General features: G+C 33.4%; 1 protein-coding gene across 1 annotated transcript; it reads left to right on the top strand.

Moving 5' to 3' along the window:
- Window positions 1-4,965: 4,965 nt before the first annotated feature.
- On the top strand, window positions 4,966-26,984 carry LOC143224316 (matrix metalloproteinase-21-like). The gene is made up of 2 exons (XM_076452713.1): window positions 4,966-6,330; window positions 26,705-26,984. The coding sequence occupies exons 1-2, from the start codon at window positions 6,059-6,061 to the stop codon at window positions 26,724-26,726; spliced, it is 294 nt and encodes a 97-aa protein (XP_076308828.1). The 5' UTR covers window positions 4,966-6,058; the 3' UTR covers window positions 26,727-26,984.
- Window positions 26,985-27,549: the final 565 nt, after the last annotated feature.

Below are 27,549 nucleotides of genomic sequence, written 5' to 3'. Positions count from 1 at the left end.
AACTAAGTTAATCTGTACAAGTAGTAAATATTTGGGCTGTGTGACTTGCATCTTCCTATAAATGGCTGAATATATAATTTCGACCCTTATTTTTTAGCGTTATTTTAATTTCTTAAAACAACACAACATGGACTAAAATTAAAATAAACTTATTATTCTGGGCACATAGGGGTCTGTGAAGGGCGCTTCGATACTGTATTTGATTGGGTACGTAAGAGGCCAGATGGAGAAACCATCTACAATACCTTTTTCTTCCGAAATGACCACTACTGGATGTACGAGAACAGATTCAATCGAACGCGGTACGGTGATCCCCGATATATCAAACCAGAGTGGAAAGGCCTTCCTAAAGACATAGATGGCTACGTTCATATTTGGACTTACACCCAAGACGACGCTTACTTTTTTTTAAAGGTAAGTTTGAATCAAACATTACTTTATCGAACCGTGTTAACTTCTGACGTAATGAAAGTAAGCAGTGTTAACTTACTTAAAAAAAAATGCTTTTACGTCATCGTTTCATGTAAATTCATAAGTAGTCATAGAAACGTTTTTTTTCGTTACAAATATTTGTTTAAGAATTTTTTTCTTTCAACTTATTTAAGCTAAACGTTTGATTACGTGTTAAAACACCAATATTTCTATCGTTATCCTTATTCATGCACTGTCATTTTTCTCTGTACTTTTAACGTTTTTAAATGAATTATATTTAAGTTTGTTACATTGTCCAAGACTCGAAGTTCCATTTGTTAATAATTCTTGGTCCCACTTTTCTAATAACAAGGAAAACAAATACGACTAAAGTCTGTGTTCATTTTGTTGTCCGAAATGCGCTTGCGTGAAACTAGGAAGAGTTAATTGCAGTTTAATTGGACGATTTACGTGTATTAATATAGTGGTGCCACGTGCGGCGTGTGTAGTACCTATACATTTCGTTCTCAGTGAAATTTCTACCTTAAGACAGTATAATACAATCAATAGCCGTGATTTGAGGTGTGTTAAAGATCCTTTTCAAAAGAATCAGTCGTGACACGAGATCTTCAAACGGAGCAAGGCATTTGCTGTTCTCCAGAGCATTTAGAAGACGCTGAGGAGCTTCGAAACCAAAACATCCAGGAAAATGATGGCTTTAAGATAGAAATTATTGAGTCATTGTGATGAAACTGGGCTGTTAAGACTAAAAGGCCGATATTTGAAATTGACGAAAGCACACAAGCCTAAAGCTCACATTCTCTGTCATGCTTCGAAATCAACGACATTTTATGCGTAAAATTCCTTAAAGAAATAGAAATCATAACATTCTCACTTGAAAACATGACCAGAGTTCGTGAGAGTTTGGGGTCTACCAAATTTTGTTGTTGTTTTCTTACAGTACAAATGTTTGAAGCGCTGTGTAAATTTCACCATCAGAATCGGTCGGATTGGAAGACGTTTTTTTTGTATCAAAGATTGTTTGTAACAACATCATCATCATGAAATACAATTGACCAAGTTATGATACTAGGAAATATAGAATATTGTGCTGGAGAGCTATACGTGGTATTTCTTCTGTAACAGAATACAAACATATAAAAACTGTTTTAAAAAGTTCCCCAAAATATTACAATAACACTGGGGAACACTCATTTTGTTGCATTTAAAAAGACCTTTCTGTAGTCAATTTTAGTGTGTTGATTTCAAATCTGAAGTCGGTTTTTGTCTGCAAGCTACAGATTTTATGCAATTTGAACTTCAAAATATGCCTTGTAGGCACGCTTGACGAACGAGGATATGTTACGTCTCTGACGATTGAGTGTGCAGCATCCACATATGTAGCAGAAGGCATCAGGCTTGTTTCTGCAATGATATCTATTTTTGGCAGCCATGTTTGATCTGAAACAAAGAAGAATGATCAAAATATTAGAAGCTATCTATATATATGGACGTGAAAATGCTTATACATGGTTCACGCAAGTTCACATTGTACAATTTCATTAACCTCAAATTGCATACCAACTAGAGCTTGTAGAAAAACTAATTTCAGATTTGAAATCAGCGCCTAAAACTCCTTCAGAATCAGTTACAATATCAATGCAACTCAAAGTTACTGAAAAAGTGTTTCCCAGTGTAATTATTCAAAACTAGAACCATCAAACGTAATAACTTTGAATGTTGGTAAACTTTTACTTCATCCCCCGACCCAACCATCACACACACTGTATTTTCTTCGGTGGTAATAGTATGTGTGTTCTATTTTTATTTTCTTCTCTTTTTCTTTGGTTAGGGTTATATTATTACAAATACGACAACCAAAAGCTTTCAGCGGCTGAAGGCTATCCAAAGAAAATTGAAGACAATTTCCGTATTCAAGGTTCCAGGTTTTCCAGTATACCAGGAAACATTGATACTGTGTTCTTCGACCAAAGAGATGGAAATTTATATTTTTCAAAGGAAAATACGTAAGCATTGAAATTTTATTTATTATTGTGTCAAAACAAGGTATGCGTATTATTTACGTTTGAAGATGGCGCCACGAGTGAAGATGGCGCTTTTGCAGAGTTTATGTAAGAAGCTCAAAGTTGCATGTCATAATATTTCTTATGTATAAAATGGATTACTTGTATAAGGTATGGCCGATTAGTATTTTAATTACAAGCAAGATTTTGATTAAATTACGTTTCTATCATTCATCTATAGTAGGAATATATATCCACAGACTTTAAGATATAATATTGTTTACCATCCGTTGTATACCTATATTCTACAGTAGGCAGGCCCGACATGACCAGATGATCAGGGCACTTTATTAGCAATCATAAGATAACGAGTTCGAATTCCCGTCGAACTAAATATTCTTGTATTTTCAGCTGTGGGGGTATTATAATGTAACGGTCAATCTAACTATTCGTTGGTAAAGAGCGACCCACCTCGAGTAATTCTGTGAGAAACCGGGCATTCCCGTTTACACATGGCTTGAGTTGTGTAAATTTATAAAAGTGAAGCTGAATTTGATGACATCACAATATATGTTGTCTCAAAAGTAACTCATATGTCGAAGAATTACACATCAGTAAAGCAGGCCTACAACGGCACGAAGTCGTAAGATGGTGATAACTTCTTTTTTTAATTTACAAATATCCTTGTACAACAAGAACATTTTCATTAATCTTTCCAGCAGGAGCGTTTTCAGAATGATTTCTTACAACAGAGATTGCACTCTAGTTCGCCCCCTACCCCTTCAATTTTAATTCTGGATTCACCAACGACTTCTACAACCTCATCTGTAACATTGTACAAAGCCTAATCGAAACAATTACTAGGCTTCTTATGAACACAAACGATGTTTTACTTGTATTTAACTCGCCTCAGAGAATGTGTATTTGTACAGAACTTGACGATTATGTAGAAACCGGTGTGACACATTCATTCTTGTATCAGGTTATCCCATAAGTGATGTCCGAAAAATTAATACACAAAGTGCATCATCATTTCTGTCTTTGTAGAAGGTTTTAATGACTAAAATAAAAATGTTCAGACAAATAAAAGAAACTAACCCAACTCCACTTTTTCAGATCATTAAGCAAATAAATCTTTGTGAAGATGGATGTGTCTGAGCAGCACATTAGGCATATAATGCTTTATGAATTTAAGAAAGGCAACAGTGCAGCAGAAACTGCATGAAAAATTCAAGGTGTTTATGGTGTGGAGTCTCTTAATAAAATAAAACGTCGAGAGTGGTTTCAGAAGTTCGGTGATGAGTCACGTCCTGTTGAGTTTAATGATGACTTGCTGCTGGCTACACTTGATGAAGATTGTGCTGTAACAGTTGAAGAACTAGCACAGAAGCTTAATTCAACCCATTTAACAGCTCACCGTCATCTGCAACAGCTTGGAAGGTGTCAAAACTTGGAAAATGGGTCCCCATGATTTAACAGAAGCTAATCTTAGAACAAGAGTTGGCCCGGCATGGCCAAGCGCGTAAAGGCGTTCGGCTTGTAATCCGAGGGTTGCGGGTTTGAATCCCAGTCGTGGGTGCTTTATAATATGACGGTCAATCCCACTATTCGTTGGTAAAAGAGTAGCCCAAGAGTTGGCGGTGGGTGGTGATGACTAGCTGGCTTACAGTGCTAAATTAGGCACGGCTAGCGCAGATAGCCCTCGAGTAGCTTTGCGCGAAATTTAAAAAAAACCAAAACAAACAGAACAAGAGTTGACATTTGCACTGGCCCGGCATGGCCAAGCGTGTTAAGGCGTGCGACTCGTAATCTGATGGTCGCGGGTTTGCATCCCGATCGCGCCAAACATGCTCGCCCTTTCAGCCGTGGGGCGTTATAATGTTACGGTCAATCTCACTATTCGTTGGTAAAAGAGTAGCCCAAGAGTTGGCGGTGGGTGGTGATGACTAGCTGCCTTTCCTCTAGTTTTACACTGCTAAATTAGGGACGGCTAGCACAGATAGCTCTAGAGTAGATTTGTGCGAAATTCAAAAACAAACAAAAAACAAAACAGACATTTGCACTTTCGTGAACGTATCTCACTTTTTTTGGACAGGTTAGTGACTAATGATGAAAAATGGATATCTTATAAAAATGTTAAGCCCCTGCAGACAATGGCTCAGTGCTGGTAAACTGGCTAAAGTACAGCCCACAATGGACCTCCACCCAAGTCTTGTTAAACGTTTGGTGGGATATTGTTGGTGTGATCCACTTTGAGATGATTTCACTCAATGTAACGATTACACCATATTTCTATTGTCAACAGTTACAGCGCTTGAACGTTGCAGTGAAAAAACCAGAGGCCTGTTTCGATCAATTGTAAAGGGGTGTTGTGTTACACCAGGCCTCATACAGCAAGGATCACATCTGTAAAGATTGAAGAGCTAGAAACTTTCACATCCTCCTTATTCTCCAGACCTTGTCCCATCTGTTCCAAAGTTTGCTGAACTATCTTGATGGAAAAGAGCTTGGAACACATGAAGATGTTAAAACTACCCTCTCTACATTCTTTTCCTCCAAATCCCAAGAATTTTATAGAAGTGGCATTCAGAAGCTTGTGAATCGTTGGCAGGAAGTAATTAATAATAATGTAACATACATTATTGATTAAATAACATTAAAAGTGTTTGAAATCCTTTCTCTTTTTCTGAACCTAAAATCGGACATTACTTAAGGGATGACCTGATATATTATCCAGCATTCCAGAATCGTCATTCCACTACATATTCTTGCCATTTTTGCCGTGGGAATGTTATAATGTTACAGTTAATCCCTCTGTTCGTTAGTGAAAGAGTTGGCGGTGGGTGATGATGACTAGCTGCCTTAGGGACAGCAGATACCCTTCGTGTAGCAATGTACTAAATTCAGACTAAACCGAACTTTAATTATTTCCTAAATAAACACCTATGTATCTCCTGTACATGACCTTCAGTTTAACTCTGAAACTACGGACTTCCTTTTTATACCGTTTACTACCGGCGGAGTCACGTATTTCACCTTATTGAGCAAATTTTTCAGTTAGTTATTTTAGGTTAAATATTTCGTTGTTTACATATTAATTAAACAGGCCTTTGAAATAGTGTTAAAAACATTGATTTTCCGTGTCGTATGTGCATTATATCTACGTGCAACGTATTCATGACGTCATATCTGCACCCTGAGAATGAGGAAAAATAAAGTTCTCCGTGTCGGGATACGGAGGCGAAACGGTAACATCGTGACCACTATCCAAATCTACATGAACAGAGGATAAAACTTTCGCGAAGTTGGGGGTTGTACATCGCGTAATAAAAAGGTTTTATCAGTATCATATAAGCAAGAATTTCATTATAGCATGATATGAAATATCAAACTTTTGTAAATTCTAACTTATAACACCGTACATTTTAAGAACGTATCATAACACAGGAGACATTGGACATTAAGAGGACCTAATCATCAGCTAGATAAGACGACAGGTCGTATACGTACCAAATTGAAGGTTTCTAATTTAAATTTCTATCTCCTATTGAATGGAAACGCATCGTTTTGATGAATAGGAAGGACAAGTTAATGATAAATATCATGTTCAAACTATCATTCTTATGTTGTTCTTAAAGGTTTACGCCTATGACGTGAACCGAGGACATGAAGGCTGCTGTTTACCAGGATATCCAAAAGATATCACCAAGGAATTTCCGCCAGAAACCCCCGAATCCAAACTTCCAGACAACTTGGATGCTGTGTATTATTCCTACGCTCACCGGTCTATGTTCTTCTTCAAAGGCAAACTGTTCTGGGAGAACAAGTCTTTCAGTCCGTTGGACAAGCATCGCAGAAACAAGATAGTTGGGCCTTGGTCCATCTCTTCGAAATGGTACGATATTTGTGAAGTAGACTAGTAACAATATCTGGAGTCAAAACTAGTTGTTTGGATGGTTACTAATGGTAGTCCAATGTAAAAATATAGGCATCTGTGGTTCACCCTAAGTATCATACCGTATTAACACACATGGCTATTTCAGTATTATTAGAGATGTTTTGCAGTCTTCCAAGAATAATCGTATTAGATTACGTAGAGATACCTGTATGAAACTGTCGTTTTAATTTTGATTTTGTATCAGACATAAGCACTGCCTAGTGCATCTTGGATATCGTGAAATAGTTAAAGATTTATTTTTATTGCTAATGATACCTGTATTTAAAATAAGAAAAAAATAGGACTATATATGGTGCCATCTAGTGTTAGAACTTTTAATGCTAATTGTTAAATGCAAAATTTTGAGGTTGTTTACGTGGTGCCCTCTAACGACGACCTTATGGTTTGATATAAGTTTGTTGAATGTAAGTATATTTTAGAAATTTAAAATGTTTTTCCTGGTTGTTTACATATGTATTTGAATCACAACGATAACAATGAAAAAACATAAACAACTATTTATCAATTTGCGTTACATTTTGATGTATGTGAACTGTTACCTAAACTCCGTGATGACGATAAAACCCACTTGTAGAAAAAAATATACATAAGACGGCTGGTATAGATAGAGAAAACTCTATTTAGAGGAGCGAACAACGTTTCGACCTTCTTCGGTCATCGTCAGGTTCACAGAGAAAGAAAGAAGTAACTGACTGTCAGCTGACCACATGTTTAAAGGCGGTTGTGTAACTGTGTAGGAATGCAGAGGGCGTGCTTATATGTTTGATTATATATTAATATATGTATAAAAGTGTTTCTTCAAACATGTTGTCAGCTATCGGTCAGTTACCTCCTTCTTTCTTTGTGAACCTGACGATGACCAAGGAGGTCAAACGTTGTTCGCTACCTAGTTTCTCTACCTACACCATATCTATATATATATATATATATATATGTTACCTAGACTATTATGATTTGTAGAGGATTTTAGATGCACTTTTCAGAAATTCGGAACTTTCGTCCAGAATCATTAAAGTAGTGACGAATGAGAGTAATACTACATTTTAAGAAATGTATACCTAACTTGTTTACTGTGTACACGCTTTCAATCTACTAGTTTATAAGTTCATCAGTGATGAAGTAATGCGACTCAGATTTTCGGATGCAAGCCCTTTCTGACTGTTATAATTCGTTTCAGACTCTGTACTATTCATCTACACCTTCAAAATTCAAATGTTTTTTAAATTATTATTCTGTTAAATATAAAGAAAGATATTTATAAACTTTCTCTTGACATGAATCTGTAAGTTTTCTCTTGAACTTGAAAATTGTGGTTTATTACCATTATTTTATTATGTTGCTAAAAGTTAAAAATCAAAAGTAAGTTTCAGAGAAATCTTAAAATAGATTCGCAGAAAATATTTTAATTTTAAAAACGTAATCTAGATAATTTTAGTTTTCGGTTTCAAAAACCCTTGTAATTTCTTCATAATGCTGTAAAAGGACGTTGAAATGTTTAGGTAGTTTTTAAAATTTAATTAAAACCTTGAATTTATTATCTCAAAACGCTTAATTGTAGATAATCTTTAAGCCTAACGCTACTTGAATATCGTGTCGCCCGTGTATCGAACTGCAGTCTATTTGCAAAGTACAGTTGCCATATTGATCAGTTTGTTTTGTGTCAAAGTACCTACTGTGCTAAATTATATAAAAATTAAGTAAAAATATTGAGAAAAATATTTAATGTTTAACTGAATTAAATGAAACATCAATCAGGAGTCTTGAGAATGGGTCTGATTTAGTTCTTCGTTTTACTAAAATATAAAATTACGTATATATTTTAATTTCCAATAGATTTGCTTACTGATTGCTATAATATTTCTAGAAAGTAAAAGTTATTTTGAGTGTTATGTGGGTAATGACTTAAGTTTTGATAGATTAGTTATAATTGTGAAATAATAACCTACAGTTTGTTGCATTACACACCTATAATTGTATGGTTTATTACATTACGTATTTATTAACTTCATTATTTTGGAAATAACTAATGATAGTTAAGTTGTTCAAGTAAAAAATAATCTGGTTACCTTTAATCACTGTTAATGTAGGAAATATGTTTCAAACTACTAAATAATAATAAACGTGCATATATAGTTACGGTATATTATAAAATCGCACCATCTATCGTTGTTAACACAAATCTATATTTTTCTGTTTTTTCCTTGTAGTGCGTGTTTTAGTTTCGTAGTTTAAGAGAGAGAGAAAAAAACCCGTTAACTACAGTTACCCAGTTTTTAGTTGTTGTTTTTTTTTCTAGTAAGTATGAATAACAATCTTAATTCGAAAGTGAAGGCCTATCGCAGTAAACCCCCGACGATATAGCAACACAGTGACAATATAAACACCATTATATGGCTGTGTGTTTACTAGTTTATTTAAAATCTTGTAATTTCTCATGGTACTTTCTCTTAATTCGAACAAACCGATTATGGTGTTTTATTGCCTTCGAATTATCATTCTTTCATTAATTTATTTGGTGAAAAAGAAAACCAGAATCTTCCATTAAAGAAAACAAACAAACAATAAAGCAATTGTTATAGGTACCAGGCGTAAAAGAAATGACGTATACAATACGGGCGCAATTTTTAAATTTAAGACATACCTTCATTCGTGTAGTGCCAAAAACATTTAACAATCCAATCTGTTTCAACAGTGTAAAACTAAATTGTTGGTTTACACAGATCATTGTAGTGTTGGTACGAAGGAGGTTAGAGGTTAATCTGCTTTAGAGCTAAATATACGAGTTTCGCGTTTTAATTAAATCTCGATGGGAAGAAAAATAACTGAATTGGCCTGAGGTTAGGTAACAAAATCCGTTCTGTACTTATAACCCTAAGTCATGGTGACCAGTGCCTTACATAGATTTAGTTGTGCTTGGGAGATTCGACTTTATTCAAAATTTAATATTAGCTTTTGTGTTTTCATACGATTAGTTTCGTTTGTTACGCGTGCAGGTAACTTGTCTCTAAAAGCTGTCGCCCTCTGGTGATTCACTGGTGAGCTGAAAGAGGTATACTGTTAGATTTCTGGGTTCGATTCTCGTTAGGATTATAACGTATTATAAAACGTATATAATTCAATATTTTAACAAGTAGTAATTTAACACTCCTACGAAAAGTGGGGCCTAATAGGCCCCAGAGCAACTTGAAAAGTTATTAATATTAGGCTAATAATTTTGTATTTAAATGAAATGAAATCAATTTTGTATTTAAATGAAATGGCAATTTCATTTAAATACAAATTTATAGCCTAATATTAATAACCTTTCAAGTTGCTCTGAACTATTAGGCCCCTTTCGTAGGAATGTTAATAATGCAGTCTGTTTTAACAAATAATTATTTTTTGCAATCTGTTATGAACGTTGTAAAATCTTTGTTGTAATCTAAAAACAAACAAACGGCTTTTCCCTGTTGAAGGCAGTAATAGACGTGGAACATTTTGGTGATGAATATACGCACATAAAAGTTAGTACAATGTCAAATATTTACTATAATCGTTTACATGCCTATGTATTAGAATAAGTAATGTGGATATGTCTACCTGTACAGTTTCTTTTTATAATAATTTTTAAAGTAATCCCGCTGGTATAAATGACCAAATTAGCAGATTTCTCTGTGGACTTTTAGTCAAATGTAAGCGACGTTAAAAAACAATGTTTAATGAACAAATTCGGTCCATTAACAACAAGTGAAAATACGAACGTGTTTCGCGCACAGTTAAAGCTAACACGATGTTTAATTATTGGAAATGAACTTGTAAACACATCTGTTACTGTGCGTTCTCGAACAGTCCTCAATTCCATCCATCCAAGTCATGCGCTCTAAACGTGTTTAACTATCAGTTTAGTATAATGTGAAATTACACTACAAGAAATTGTACAACCACGTCTGTACATTCAAAGTGTTTAATGGTGTCATGTTTTGGTTGCGTTTTAGTTTTTAATACGTACATTTATTTTTCTTGACGCTGCTGTTTGCCAGAAAACAGTAAGGTTTAAATGTTAAATGTGTACGTCATTTGTCTACGTTTTATAGTGACGTAACATAAAATGTTGAATATCTGGCACGTGATTCACGTTCCTTATAAAAGAACATATTTACCGTGTAGACGCTTGTTAAGATTGTTCTGTCTTTATTTGTATATGTTCAGCAAACTGAAACAACTTGTTACATCCACCCGTGCTTTGCGTTGTTGTTCAACGAACCTGCGTACTTTTAGTCCGTTAGAATGTAATGATTTACCATTTCACTGTTAATATGTCCAATAAACACAACTAAGGTTAGGCTGTTTTATGAAAGAAAACAGAAAAAACAACTCGAGCCATGCGCGCCTGCAGGATATATTACAGTGTGTGGGGGTACATGACATCAAAGATATAAGTAGGAAAACTCAAATGTTTTCTTTTTTATCCTTTAAACTTTGCTCAGATAATCGAGGGGGATAGCTGACCCCCTTGCTGACCCCCATGACTCCAGCTATGTTTTTATATTTCTCTCCAGAAAATAGGATTTAAATAACAATGCAAAACAAAATCAGTGATGTTGAGAAAACCCACTTGTAGAGAAAAATATATATATGTAACAACGGCTCCTCTACGTAAAATATTTTCTCAACCCAAACGAGCCGTTTTTACATATATATATTTTTTTAATGCAAAACAAAGTTACAAGTGGTTAGTATTTATGTGAATAAATAAGTTATGTTGATTCATTTATTCTTTACCTATCATTGAAGTGAAATGCTTCTATATTAAGGTAGGCCTAGCTCCCAGTTCCACCTGTTATTGTAAATAATAATAAATGTATATCTCTTACCAAACTTCGTTCAAGATACATAGGATCATTTTCACCATTTTAATTTTGCGTGTGTGTGTATACTGCCAAGCAATGACGTCTTTATTCTTCTGTTAATAATACAAAGTAATGAGCGACACTATTATTAATAATACAAAGTAATGAGAGACACTCTTATTAATAATACAAAGTAATGAGAGACACTCTTATTAATAATACAAAGTAATGAGAGACTCTCTTATTAATAATACAAAGTAATGAGAGACACTATTATTAATAATACAAAGTAATGAGCGACACTATTATTAATAATACAAAGTAATGAGAGACACTATTATTAATAATACAAAGTAATGAGAGACACTCTTATTAATAATACAAAGTAATGAGAGACACTCTTATTAATAATACAAAGTAATGAGAGACACTCTTATTAATAATACAAAGTAATGAGAGACACTCTTATTAATAATACAAAGTAATGAGAGACACTCTTATTAATAATACAAAGTAATGAGAGACACTCTTATTAATAATACAAAGTAATGAGAGACACTCTTATTAATAATACAAAGTAATGAGAGACACTCTTATTAATAATACAAAGTAATGAGAGACACTCTTATTAATAATACAAAGTAATGAGAGACACTATTATTAATAATACAAAGTAATGAGAGACACTATTATTAATAATACAAAGTAATGAGAGACACTCTTATTAATAATACAAAGTAATGAGAGACACTATTATTAATAATACAAAGTAATGAGAGACACTCTTATTAATAATACAAAGTAATGAGAGACACTCTTATTAATAATACAAAGTAATGAGAGACACTCTTATTAATAATACAAAGTAATGAGAGACACTCTTATTAATAATACAAAGTAATGAGAGACACTATTATTAATAATACAAAGTAATGAGAGACACTCTTATTAATAATACAAAGTAATGAGAGACACTATTATTAATGACTACGTTAGTTTTAAGACGTTTCTGTAATTTATTTTTTCATTCGTTTCTCATATAACTTGTTAACAATTATTAAAAGTCCGTAGACAACACAGTTTCAAACTGTGGCTAGTGTACATTAATGATACGAGTTTATATATTACACGTGTGTTCGTGTCCTATACATGTCCAGATAAGAACTCGGTAATGTGTATTATACAGATCTTTAGACGTAAGTTTTGTACAAGTATACAACTAGTATAATGTTTCTCTTAGTGTTTTTATACTACGTGCGTCAATGAAACTGCCCAATGACAAGGGAAACTGAAATGAAGTTGGTTATATTATGCTATCAGTATATCAATAGTTGAAACAATAACATTAAAAGCCCATACAACGTTAATAGTTCGTGAGACTGTATATTGTTATTATTTCATTATGACATATAAACAAGGCAATCATTGTTTAATTTCTGTGAAGAGTACGAGTGTATAAGACATCGTAACAAACAAACTTATTCCATCAAATTTATTTTTATCTAAATGGATACTCAACGTTTCGCTTTACAGCTTTCTCAGGAACGTTTCATTAAAACACAAACCGTAACCGACAGCACGTAGTTGTTTCTTTTAATATATTTGTATTGTTAGATACAATTTGTGTTTTAGTGGAACGTTCCTGAAAAAACTGTAAACTGAAATGTGGATTGTTCAAGTGAAGCAAAACGTGTTTGAGTTTATAAGGTCTGTTTCTTGTATTAAAAGGCATCAAATCAATTTCATTAGTCCAAAACTTGATATTGCATTATTTCTCGTATTTTATTAGTATGGAAAGCTAAATATAATGAAATTCGTTTCTCTGTTTTCAAATTCGGTTACCATGGAGTAAAACAGTTCGACCACGACTGAAAAACTTGTGTGTTATATAAAAATTGTGATAGACAAATACTTAAGTAATTATTTAGTAACATCTGTCACAAGAGCCAGCCCGTTATAAAAAAAACAACAACAAAAAAACACAACGAGTACTTGGTACAATCATATTGTTAACTTCAAAAGGGCTATCAGAATCATATATAATAAATCATTAGTTTTACGTACCGTGAAACTAACACAGTAAAGCCTAAAGGTGTACTATTATTAAAGTACACGCATGATGCATTCTTTACAAGATGATGGTTCTAGCGATTCTCGAATTAAAAATAACGTTTCTACAATGAATAGTAAATCTAAGAAGGATGGTATAATATGGTACCACCATAGTATAATCCATAGAGCTTTTATCATGTCATACTTCTATTAATATTTATTTGTTGTTTTAACGCCGAGCTTCATGCATCGAGGACTATCGAAATAACCCTATGTCACCTTGGTTCGGTACTTAAATATATTGAGCTGGATTGTGTGGCAGGTGTTAAATAAATATCGGTTTTTTCTGTGGCTCGTGCTTGTTGTACACTATATTAAAATAATGTGTATTAAATGAACGTTACGATACACTAGTTCACTAATAAGAGATTTGGATAACTATAACACGACTGTTGTATAAACACAAGTTCTGTGGGTTCATTTAATTAAACACTTTGTGTCGTGAAGTCACTTTTTATGATGGACATTTGTTTGAACTATTCACAAGTAGCACATGGTGTAAACTAATCATTCTTACTGTGAGCTAATTCTAAGATATTGTTTTTATTCAGTGCTTGACTTTTGTCTTTTATGTGTTTATAAAATGAGTTATATCATTATTATGTGTATATTTTACACAATTTAACATAAAAGTTGCCCGCATCAACTAACACGTTTATGTTATGTTTTGTTAGTCGAAAATTACTCTATTAAACCAGTAAAAACCAGTTGACTTGTGTTCTAGTGAAGCATAAATTATTCAATTATTAACAAGGTTTTTTTACAGCAAAGTTGAAGAGGTAAATTGAAGCGAACAGCCATCATTAGAGCGAATAGAAACAAAACGAAAGTTTTGTTTTTTGTTTTATAACTTCATGTTTGAAAAGTGCTTTACTCAACAAATATAAATGTTATTCTGTTAAAAAAATATTTTCATATAGACTTCTAAATGTAACTATATTTAATGACAGTTACGTGAAAGGTTTTCTAATTAACATTTTCAAAACTTCACCTCACATTACTTGCACACGTGGTCGTGTTTGTAATTTTTTGGGCAGTAGAACAAAATATTGTTTCAAAGAATGTAGTTGGGCATAATCCTTGTGAGGATTAGATAAGCTAACGAGTTAATACGACATTTACATAACACGAAATTATACCTAGCTAAACAACCTTGTGAGGTTGATCCAGCTATCAATTAATACTCGTCAGAGACTTCACATACAAACCATGATTTAATAGAGGAATATTTATAATATTTGAAAGTTAACTCTGTATCTAAACGTGTAACATGTGACAAAAGACCCGATAAATTGTGTTGGACAGTGAGTATAGTCAAACAAGTGATGTGGTCTTGCTTGCGTATGTTTTTTTTTAAGAATTTTGCTAGCAATTGTTATTATCATTATTTTTGTACTTATTCTTCTATAGAAATAAACGTTTTTTTCCAGAAAGATTCTTTGAAGTGATTCAAACTTACGAGATAATAAACATTAGAATTATCGAAGCTGACATTCCCATAAACGACAATCCCGACAAAACTTGGATTATTAAGGTGTGTTATCTTTAGAATTTCTTCACGACCCAACTATAAACCTTACAATGTACTTCACAGACTCGCACTTTATAAACTGTTAAAATATTTTCCACTGTCTTATTAAAGTACGTTAAATGCAAATTAACTGTACACCATGGAGTTCACATTAGACGTTGTGGATGAATAAAATATGTAACTCGCCATGTTGAGATGTTTATAGACAAAGGACAAGAACTGACTATGGTCAGATATTAGTGAATAAATGACAAGAAATGACTGTTGTAAGATATGAGTAGATAAGAACTGACTGATCATCTTGCAAAAGAAAAAGGACAATCACTGTAGTAGGTTGGTAGTAAACTAATGACAGTAATTAAATGTGGCAAGACAGTAGCAGTAGACTAAACGCAATAACTGAGTGTGGTAAGACAGTAGCAGTAGACTAAACACAATAACTGAGTGTGGTAAGACAGTAGCAGTAGACTAAACACAATAACTGAGTGTGGTAAGACAGTAGCAGTAGACTAAACACTATAACTGAGTGTGGTAAGACAGTAGCAGCAGACTAAACACAATAAGTGAGTGTGGAAAGACAGTAGCAGCAGACTAAACACAATAAGTGAGTGTGGAAAGACAGTAGCAGCAGACTAAACACAATAAGTGAGTGTGGAAAGACAGTAGCAGCAGACTAAACAAAATAAGTGAGTGTGGAAAGACAGTAGCAGCAGACTAAACAAAATAAGTGAGTGTGGAAAGACAGTAGCAGCAGACTAAACAAAATAAGTGAGTGTGGAAAGACAGTAGCAGCAGACTAAACAAAATAAGTGAGTGTGGAAAGACAGTAGCAGCAGACTAAACAAAATAAGTGAGTGTGGAAAGACAGTAGCAGCAGACTAAACACAATAAGTGAGTGTAGAAAGACAGTAGCAGCAGACTAAACACAATAACTGAGTGTGGTAAGACAGTAGCAGCAGACTAAACACAATAACTGAGTGTGGTAAGACAGTAGCAGCAGACTAAACACAATAACTGAGTGTGGTAAGACAGTAGCAGCAGACTAAACACAATAAGTGAGTGTGGAAAGACAGTAACAGCAGACTAAACAAAATAAGTGAGTGTGGAAAGACAGTAACAGCAGACTAAACAAAATAAGTGAGTGTGGAAAGACAGTAGCAGCAGACTAAACAAAATAAGTGAGTGTGGAAAGACAGTAGCAGCAGACTAAACAAAATAAGTGAGTGTGGAAAGACAGTAGCAGCAGACTAAACACAATAACTGAGTGTGGTAAGACAGTAGCAGCAGACTAAACACAATAACTGAGTGTGGTAAGACAGTAGCAGCAGACTAAACACAATAACTGAGTGTGGAAAGACAGTAGCAGCAGACTAAACACAATAACTGAGTGTGGAAAGACAGTAGCAGCAGACTAAACACAATAACTGAGTGTGGAAAGACAGTAGCAGCAGACTAAACACAATAACTGAGTGTGGAAAGACAGTAGCAGCAGACTAAACACAATAACTGAGTGTGGAAAGACAGTAGCAGCAGACTAAACACAATAACTGAGTGTGGAAAGACAGTAGCAGCAGACTAAACACAATAAGTGAGTGTGGTAAGACAGTAGCAGTAGGCTAAACACAATAACTGAGTGTGGTAAGACAGTAGCAGTAGGCTAAACACAATAACTGAGTGTGGTAAGACAGTAGCAGTAGGCTAAACACAATAACTGAGTGTGGTAAGACAGTAGCAGTAGGCTAAACACAATAACTGAGTGTGGTAAGACAGTAGCAGTAGGCTAAACACAATAACTGAGTGTGGTAAGACAGTAGCAGTAGACTAAACACAATAACTGAGTGTGGTAAGACAGTAACAGTAGACTAAACACAATAACTGAGTAAAACATAACACAATAGGCTAGTAATAACAAAAAAATAAATCAACAATGAATGAACTTTACTACATTAACAATAAATAAAATTCCTTATAAACTGGCAATAATCAGAAACACCTTCTCAACTTGAAATTCCTTTGTATTTTAAATTTGATTTACATCAAGAACAAATTGCACAGCAACTGGTGGAGAAACAGGTAAATTTTCTACGATTTATTCATTTAATACAAATGTTATATATGTATCGTACATCTGAAAACAGCCCTGCACATCTAACACAGATAAGCCAAACCCTTGATTCTGTAAACCTAATAAAGATAAATCAAACCTGTGATTCCCTACACCTGACAAGTAAAATAAACCTTTGATTCTATAGTCCTAATACAAACAAAGCAATCCAGTTATCCTGTAGGTCTAACACAGATAAATTAGACCATCAATGTGCAAGCTGATCAAACAATTACCATTCCTCTGATTTGGAAAACTACCTTAAAAATTAAAATAATTTTAACTTCTCCTTAAGAATTGAGAAACAGGATTTAACTTACTTGCAGGTGAAAATGTCATTGGTTTTCCACTGAGCTATCAAAGAGCACAAGTCGTTCCTGTCAGTTTTCTATCATAAAGCTAGGTGTATAATAAGTTACATTGTTACAAGCAGGATGAGTACCAATAGTTATGTACGAATTTTAAAACAAAGAAGCTATTTGATCAGTTCACCAGTGTGATGAATAGTGATAAACGTACCTAGTTTTCAGAAGATTTTGAAGTGATAATTTGTGGTATTAAATGCAACCATTCACTGACAAAGATCAAAACTTATCTCTAGGGGAAACTTTCAAAACTAACCAAACTTACTGCTGAAAACTGGTCGGAACGTATCTCTAGAAGAAACGTTTTTTTTTTTCAAAATTGATCAAGACTTACCTCTAGAAACTGATGAAATCCTATCTGTAAAGGAAACATTCCACTAGAAACTTGTTATAATTCTCCTTATTTGTACTTATCCATATGTATCGTAGTCTGAAAACAGCCCTGTGAGTCTGTACATCTAACACAGATAAGCCAAACCCTTGATTCTGTAAACCTAATAAAGATAAATCAATTGATACATATATACGTGCCTATATGTATAGGTTATATGAATGTGATTTAGAGTTGTAAACTTGTTTTTTTCCTTTAGTTAGCAAATTTTATTTTTTATTGTTGTATATATAACACATACCAGTTCTAGCTGTAAATGAAATGTGTAATATGGTTGTATTTTTTTAAATTTTGTTTCTTGGAAATGTTGAATACACAGCCCAATCACTTTACATCTGGTTTATAATTCCCACCAACATGTGATAAATCAAACATATTTGAGGCTAATGTTCTGCAGACTTTCATTACACAATGAAAGTTCTTTTAAGTCTTGTGCTTTAGGTCGTGGTTTATAAAAAAGAAATATGTCATACACCCATTCAACTTACTCAATGTGAATAGGGCAGAACATAAGGTGTTTTCATTGGTCCACTTGATACCCTCTTAACGGCAAACAACAGTTTATTTTGTCTTTACAAAAGACCTATTATTGGTTTATATATCTCTACAATTACTTGTATTGAAATTGTATATCAACCTTCAATAACTACAAATTCTAGTTCCAGTGTGTTTAACTTTTGATGATCAGTCAGTTGTTTCATAAATATCTAATAAATTGTGAATAACAGACTATTAGAAATGTACCATTTTAAAAACATCGATACGATTAAAGATCGTTCATAAATTTGCTTTGAAAATCCTGAAATTTACAGAACCAAACTTTAAGAAAAACAGGTTTCTTTAAGGTGACCTTTTGGCCAGATGTCCTAAGGAGCCTAGAAACCTAAGGTGTAACATTCAAGCTTTTATTTGTACTTCATCAGAAAAACAAACACATAACAACCACAAGAATTTATCTACATGATAATCTAAACACATAACAGCCACTAGAATTTATCTACTTGATAATCTAAACATATAACAACCACTAGAATATATCTACTTGATAATCTAAACACATAACAGCCACTAGAATTTATCAACTTGATAATCTAAACACATAACAACCACTAGAATTTATCTACTTGATAATCTAAACACATAACAACCACTAGAATATATCTACTTGATAATCTAAACACATAACAACCACTAGAATTTATCTACTTGATAATCTAAACACATAACAACCACTGGAATATATCTACTTGATAATCTAAACACATAACAACAATTAGAATTTATCTACTTAATAATCTAAACACATAACAACCACTAGAATTTATCTACTTGATAATCTAAACACATAACAGCCGCTAGAATTTATCTACTAAATAATCTAAACACATAACAGCCACTAGAATTTATCTACTTTATCTTCTGAAGAAGAAAGAAACAGCAGAATTTATGCAATAGATACTTTGAGTAATAAATCATTTAATGAAATAAATATATATACAATGTCTCTTGCTTTACTCACAATGTCTTACTTTACACAAAATATCTCTTGCTATACTCACAGTGTCTCTTACTTTACTCACAATGTCGCTTGCTTTACTCACAATGTCTCTTGCTATACTCACAATGTCTCTTGCTTTACTCACAATGTCTCTTGCTATACTCACAATGTCTCTTGCTATACTCACAATGTCTCTTACATCACTCACAATGTCTCTTACATCACTCACAATGTCTTACTTTACTCACAATGTCTCTTGCTTTACTCACAATGTCTCTTGCTATACTCACAATGTCTCTTGCTATACTCACAATGTCTCTTGCTATACTCACAATGTCTCTTGCTATACTCACAATGTCTCTTACTTTACTCACAATGTCTCTTACTATACTCACAATGTCTTACTTTACTCACAATGTCTCTTGCTATACTCACAATGTCTCTTGCTATACTCACAATGTCTCTTGCTTTTCTCACAATGTCTCTTGCTATACTCACAATGTCTCTTGCTATACTCACAATGTCTCTTGCTTTACTCACAATGTCTCTTACTTTACTCACAATGTCTCTTACTTTACTCATAATGTCTCTTGCTATACTCACAATGTCTTACTTTACTCACAATGTCTCTTACTTTACTCACAATGTCTCTTGCTATACTCACAATGTCTTACTTTACTCACAATGTCTCTTGCTTTTTTCACAATGTCTCTTACTTTACTCACAATGTCTCTTACTATACTTACAATGTCTCTTACTTTACTCACAATGTCTCTTACTTTACTAATTTAATACTTCTAATATTTCATCGTAAGGACATAGCATGTATAAACAAGTTCAGAACATTAAAACTTTGTCTTGTTTCTAATATGATGTGTTTCACTCAAACTAGTCGGCTGTAACCTATGATAGAAAATTACCTTATCTCACGTTAAAAATGTCGATTTTGTGTTTTTTTTCTCAGTGAGCCTGGAAAAGAAATCGTCGAGTATTTCCTCTTACTGTTCTAACTTTCACTGATAAATCATGTATAAACATCCTGCCAATATATAACGGATACCGTAAATTTTTAATTGAGAAGTGAAACAAAATATTCGTAAAAAAAAGTAACATTCAACAAATCACCCACAGCCGTCAAACACGTCATATGTCTTATTTAGACCAGGACATTAGGTCCTTATATAAACAATTTAATCACTAGTAAGAAAGTGTTGTCCGTGAAATAAGATAGCTCTGATATTCAAACCATCTTTGAGGCTCTGTCAATATTTTTAAATCACCCACAAATGCAAAAATAGGGAAAGACAGTCTTTCTTACAAAAACGCTTGTGAGGCCACAAATATCCTCAAAAGTAAGTGCCCTCTTTCGGTTCGTGGAAATGTCTTTTCATAACATAACGTAATCCAGCTCCTCCAACTCCAGCAATCCGGAGCTACAGACAGAAAACTGAACATCAGGATTGTGGTGTCACAGTTCTAAACAGTAAGTAGTGTCAGACCAGACCTGGAACTTCTGATAAAAGAAAGTTTATTCACATAAATGACTTTAAAATGTATCACGATCATCTCTCTACTGGAAAGGTTTGATTTTTTTTTTTAAATCGAGTTTATAAGACATCATTTATTTTATATTGGCTGTACTTTAACCATAAAACTGCGACTTTAATTTTATTTTACGTACATTTGTCCTATCCTAGTTTTTGCTTTTGATACAGCAGTAACATACACTGTGCAATCGTTGACTTCGCTTCGTTCGTTTAGAACAAACTTCTAACAAGCTTTGAGTTAAATAATTCACGCTACAGAAGTCGAATGTTCCTAAGAAAGGTGTTGAGCACATAAAACAACTAGTATGATTCTGTGGAGCTTTAACTCGTTTTATTTATTTGTAAAATCTTCAAATAAGATTAAATTAGTCAATTAAAACGTTAGCCTAAGCCTGATGATGATACATACGTCACGTTATGTATTGAAGGCCTTAAAAGAACGCTGTTGATACTATGTAACACTAGTTAAAAGTGATTGGCTTCACTCGGGTTATTAGTTGGTATTTCACTCGTCAACTTTGTGTATGTATATGTGTGTTTTAAACCTATTTTAGATATGAAATACAGCCAACAATCCGTCCAAAAATATTTTGTTTTCCCAGAAACCTACAGAAGTTATCAGTTTTGTTGTAAAATAAAAATATCTGTGCTATAACTTAATAATTATTTATATTCATCTGAGAATCTCACATGGCATGTTATATCACAGATTTCTAACACAGCTTTTCCCAAGCATTTTATCCTTCCAGTGTCTCACGATATACAATGAGGAAAGCATAGACATTGTAGGTTGAGACAACAACCTTGAATGATTGTTCCTTCACCTTGTTGATGCTGTTGGTAAAACGGAGTCGAAGCTGGAGCAACTTTGATAAATTAATTTTTGGTAAAAGAACCAAACCAGTTTTTGCTAGTTTGACACCAAACGACCAGTTTATTCATCTATTACATTATTTGCACGACTGATTTATCACTCTTATCTCTAAGATCTATAAACAATCATTACTACACGTTTAAAATGGATAATATGTTAATACAGAAATTTCCTTTAACTATAATCAACAATCTATGAAGTAATAGTTGTTAAGTGTTAAATTAATGTTGAATACTTTTATTAAACTATTGAAGTTGTTGTGTTAAAAGTATTAATCACATGATCAACATGACTAAATTTCGTTACGTGTTTACCGATTAACGCTTCGTTTCAGTATGGTCTTAAACTCTTGACCAGCTAGTATTTAGGCTAATTTCATAGTGTTCACATTTTCCCTATTAAATGCTAAAAAAGTTTTTTATTTTTATTTTCCCTTTTCTTATTTTCATCTTTCGAAGCTCTACTCAAATAAGTGGTCAAGTCTAACAACGTAAAATGTATATTTTTTTCTTTATGTTCATTGGCCTTAAGATTTTGGCCACCAGTGTATGTATATCTGCCCATTACAAACACACACACAAATATATATTCAAAAAGAGGAAATTTCACAATATTTTGATCTATAATACTATTATCACTCAATATTCTTGAATCTAATATGTTTAAATAGCCGTAATTCACCATTTTGTTTGTTTGTTTATTGAATTTCACACAAAGCTACACGAGAGCTATCTGCGCTAGCCGTCCTTAATTTAGCAGTGTACGACAAGAGAGAAGGCAGCTAACTAGTCATTAACACCCAGCCCCAACTCTTGGACTACTCTTTTACCGAATAGTGGGATTGACCGTCACATTGTAACGACCCCCACAGCTGAAAGAGCAAACATGTTTGGTGCGACGGGGACTCGAACCCGCAGCCCTCATATTACGAGTCGAGTAGCTTAACCACCTGACCATGACCAGCTTCACCATTTTGTTCGGCCCACGTTTTGTCTAACGTAATCGGTGACTTCATTTTGTTTGATGGAACTATATAACAATATATAGTTAGTTATTTGAAGACACGGAGCGTGTTACTTTTCATGTATTTTGCACCAATAACTTTATATAAAACTCTTTTCTAGAGTACTGATGCTCTGCCCACCACGTGTATTGAAACAATGTTTCTAGCAGTATAACGTACCACTATATCACCAAGACGCTCAATCAATTTAAAATGATTACAGAGAATCTTGATGGTTTAAAACACACAGAATGACGATGAGATTTTTCAAGAACCATCATCAAAATGGATTTTTTTTTTAAATTTTGATAAGAAAATTAAGGAATTGTTTAGAAAATAGAAGTGGTTTTGAAATATACAGACAGTATGATATGGAGAAACCGAGATAATTTATTTTAAATATACAGACAGTATGAAAGAGAAATCGAGAGAACTTATTGTAAATATAAAAGATCGGAATGGTGTAAATAGAAGGAAAATATTACATCATTTATCTAAAGGTTTTTTTCTGAAAGGTACGTATTACGAGTGTTAAATTTTCCTTTTTCCCCCTATTCTTATAATTATGGAAGTTATTGCTATATAAAATGTTAATGGTTGTTCTACAGATATAAATAATTGAATTATATTATGCGTAATAATAGAGAATTACTGTATTCAAAGAAACCAATGTTCATGTAGAAGAGCATTCTTTATTAAGGAATAATTGGGATTATAACATATTTCATTCCTATACTACACAACAGTACAGATATGACGTACTGGTTTAGCAGCCTATAGACCAGAAGGAGGGCCATCACCACCCACTGCCAACTCTTCGGCTACTCTTTTACCGACGAATAATGGAATAGATTGTAACATTATAAAGCCTCCACAGCCGAAAGTGCAATCATGTGACACGTATTCGAACCCGTGACCTTCAGATAACTAGTCGAGTGCCTTAACCACCAGTCATGCCGGACCAGAACTTGAGGGACAAACGTTGCTCCTTAAGATCAAACACCAAGTTATAGTTATCATCAAACACTTATTCTATCATCTTATGTTGACGATATAAATATTTATATTAGACAGGAGTCAAAATTTCGTGTTATTCAAAATACGATAAAGGAATTTGAAGCTTATTCGGAATCAAAATTTAACAAAGAAAAATCCTTTGGTTCATGGTTTGGTGCTTGGAAAACATGAACAGAAAATTAACTAGGACAAACATGGTCGAATCAAGGAATAAAAGTATTTGGAATGTTTTCAGGAAATTCTTTGGTGTGGAAAAAGAAATGTGGTAAACTTATCACAGTGTGGAAACTTTTTAAAACTTTTTATATTTAAAAGAAAAAATATTAATTATTAATCAAATTATTATTAGTATTATATGGCAGATACTTCAGATATTAGAACCACCTAAGAATTTGATAACTAATTTTCGAAACATTGAATTGAAATAGTAAATCACATGAGATGATTGGAATAAAGACATCCTTTCCTTCAGCATGACCAGTCATGATTTTAGCCTAAATGACATTTGACATCAAATTCTGGGTAGTCCATTTGTTCCAATATTGATAGATTGTTAGATGGGTTTTTTCAGCAGTATTTGGCAGGTAATCTTCACATATCGTTCATTAAGTAAGTGGGAATTAAACAAAAAAGTGTTACTTGTCTATAGACATTCAGAAAACAGAATTCTGGGGCTTAATGGCTACAAGACAAAACTATAGGACAAAAAAATTGTTCAGAATTATTTCGAGCCAAATCTAAAAAATAGTACTCAGGTCCACACCCTTATGATTCCCTTACTATGCGTACAAAGATTCAGATCTCTGGATGCTTTCCTTTTGAGACAATGGCAGTAAAACTCACAGACAGACAGCTCTTTTTATTATAGATAATGTTTCACTTTATTGATTTGTTTTTCGAAAAATTATTAGAAAACAACTCATAAAACGCGTTAAACGTGCATTATTTATAATATTTTATATCGACTTGAAATAAAACGTCTTATGTTTCATGTTGTCCCGCCTGTTGATTACTGGTTTAAAATATTTTTATAAAGTACCTGATGAAACACAATATATAGACGTACCACCAATCAAAGATATAATCAACTACTTTAACAAACCTTCAAACAAGATATAAAATCGAGCCAACCAAATACATCATCAACTGCTTTAACAAACCTTCAAATTAAATATAAAAGTCAGCCAACCAAAGACATCATCAACTACTTTAATAAATCTCAAACAAGAGGTAAAAGTCAACCAACCAAAAATATCATCAACTACATTAACAAACATCAAAGAAGAGATAAAAGTCGACAAAGCAAAGACATCATCAACTACTTTAATAGATCTCAAACAAGAGGTAAAAGTCAACCAAGCAAAGATATCATCAACCACTTTTACAAACCTTCAAACAAAAAATAAAAGTCAACCAAACAAAGATATCATCAAATATTTCAACAAACCTTTAAACAAGATATAATAGTCAACCAGTCACATTTAATATCAATTATTTTATCAAGCCTTATAGCTGTTGGTGGAGAATATGTATTATTTCAAGGATTGGTACGTTGGTAAATAGGTTAGGTACATCTAAGCCTATCTCACTCCTCTGAGATTTTTGTGGCTCATTTTGTAATCTCTACAAATTTGACAGCGTTCGTAAAATGTGAGGATGTTTTCTTCTTACATTTAAACGACATCTAAGAGGTAGAAAGGTGAAACTTTGCATTTAACTATGAGATGGAAAGGTGTTAGTTATATACTTCATGAACCTTAATAAAGGTATTGTTTATATACTTCATGAACCTTAATAAAGGTGTTGTTTATATACTTCATGAACCTTAATAAAGGTGTTGTTTACGTATCTGATTAGCCTTAATAAAGAAGTTGTTTACATACTTGAACCTTAAGAAAGACATTGTTTATATATCTGATTAGCCTTAACAAAAGTGTAATTTATATACTTTTTGAACCTCTATAAAAGTGATGTTTAAACATCTCACGAACTTTATTTAATAATGTTGTTCAGCTAAACAATGAACCTTAATAATGGTCATGCTATGAAAGTTGCCATTGGTAATACTTGTCTATACTATAGCCAGACAAAACAATGATAGAGAAAACAGTAGGTGGTTACCCGTACTGTACTCGTCATTGGTAATACTTGTCTATACTATAGCCAGACAAAACAATGATAGAGAAAACAGTAGGTGGTTACCCGTACTGTACTCGTCATTGGTAATACTTGTCTATACTATAGCCAGACAAAACAATGATAGAGAAAACAGTAGGTGGTTACCCGTACTGTACTCGTCATTGGTAATACTTGTCTATACTATAGCCAGACAAAACAATGATAGAGAAAACAGTAGGTGGTTACCCGTACTGTACTCGTCATTGAGGTGGCAGATGAACTTGGGTCATTACTTTAAAAAACAACAACTAATATTTGAAATATAAGAAAATGTTACCTAATTGTACAGTAAGGATCAAACAAGACTAGTATACCCTATATTAATGTTCTTTACTCCAAATACTGCTCTGTTAATTTGAGCCCCTGATGATGAACCAGTCAAGAGACCAGGTCTTAGGAATTCATATAGGTGATGTAGGAATTCATATAGGTGAAGTACATGCAAGCGCTCGTATAATACTTAGTTCTACTTTTAGACTTCATCCATTACCTTCTTATACCGGATTACAAATTAATGAGGGGGCTATATACTTAATTACAGGGCGTTGTAAAGTTAATCAGAGGGGCTATAGATTTAATTAGAGGGCGTTAAAAATTAATTACAGTGGTAAGTACATGCATAATTTACATATTAAATGAAAAGATATTGTTCTGTAAGAAACTAGAACCTACTTTAACCCGACCTTATGTGAAACCTAGTCTAAATGACCGGGTCAGAAACCCCAGTTCTCAAATGTAGATATCCCGAACTTGAAATTACTGTTTATAAATAACACAACATCCTTCACTTCTGTAAACGTTTAACCGAACTATGGGGATTTACTACGATAGCTCTAACGATCTCACAATTAAACTTATTCAGGCTTCAACTTTGGACCATCTGATACAAAGTCCGGAGGCTAATCACTATGTCAAACCACTCTCAACTTTGGACCACCTGATACAAAGTCCGGAAGCTAATCACTATGTCAAACCACTCTCAACTTTGGACCATCTGACACAAAGTCCGGAGGCTAATCACTATGTCAAACCACTCTCAACTTTGGACCATCTGATACAAAGTCCGGAGGCTAATCACTATGTCAAACCACTCTCAACTTTGGACCATCTGATACAAAGTCCGGAGGCTAATCACTATGTCAAACCACTCTTCAATATTTATGAATCCCATAAGTAAGACATAATGTGTTTTATTAACTTAACATTATTTTAACAAACGTTAGTGTTTAGAATCATTATATCTGTTTATTATCATGATTAATTATTTAATTAATATATTCTTATTATCACGATTATTTTACACTGTTAGCTCAATATAGTGATTTGAGACTAATCTAAGTTTCATAAGCTCATTGAACCTCGTGGTTCCCCGGAAGTACAGCGCTAAAATCCGAGTTCGATTCCTACGTGAACACAATAGATAGCCCAACGTAGCATTCCTAAAAACAACATACAAATCGAATCTTGTGAGATATGATGATAATTAAAACAAACGATACCATTAAGAGTGAAAGTATCTAACTGACAGTACAATGTACTGTAGAACAATAGACTATAGACCAATATACTGTAGAACAATAGACTATAGACCAATATACTGTAGAACAATGGGCTGTAGAACAATAGACTATAGACCAATATACTGAAGAACAATGTACTGTAGAGCAATAGACTATAAACCAATATACTGTAGAACAATGTACTGTA

This window comes from Tachypleus tridentatus, chromosome 8, assembly GCF_004210375.1.
Source record: "Tachypleus tridentatus isolate NWPU-2018 chromosome 8, ASM421037v1, whole genome shotgun sequence".
NCBI lineage: Eukaryota > Metazoa > Arthropoda > Merostomata > Xiphosura > Limulidae > Tachypleus > Tachypleus tridentatus.
The sequence above is the reverse complement of the archived record's forward strand: the minus strand, read 5'-3'. Positions and strand labels throughout refer to the sequence as shown.

Bases quoted from the DNA above. Each gene is read 5' to 3' on its own strand.
- LOC143224316 (XM_076452713.1), top strand. From the start codon at position 6,059: ATGTTGTTCTTAAAGGTTTACGCCTATGACGTGAACCGAGGACATGAA. The intron at 6,331-26,704 runs GTACGATATTTG...AAACTTATTCAG, and splicing joins TGGTCCATCTCTTCGAAATG to GCTTCAACTTTGGACCATCT.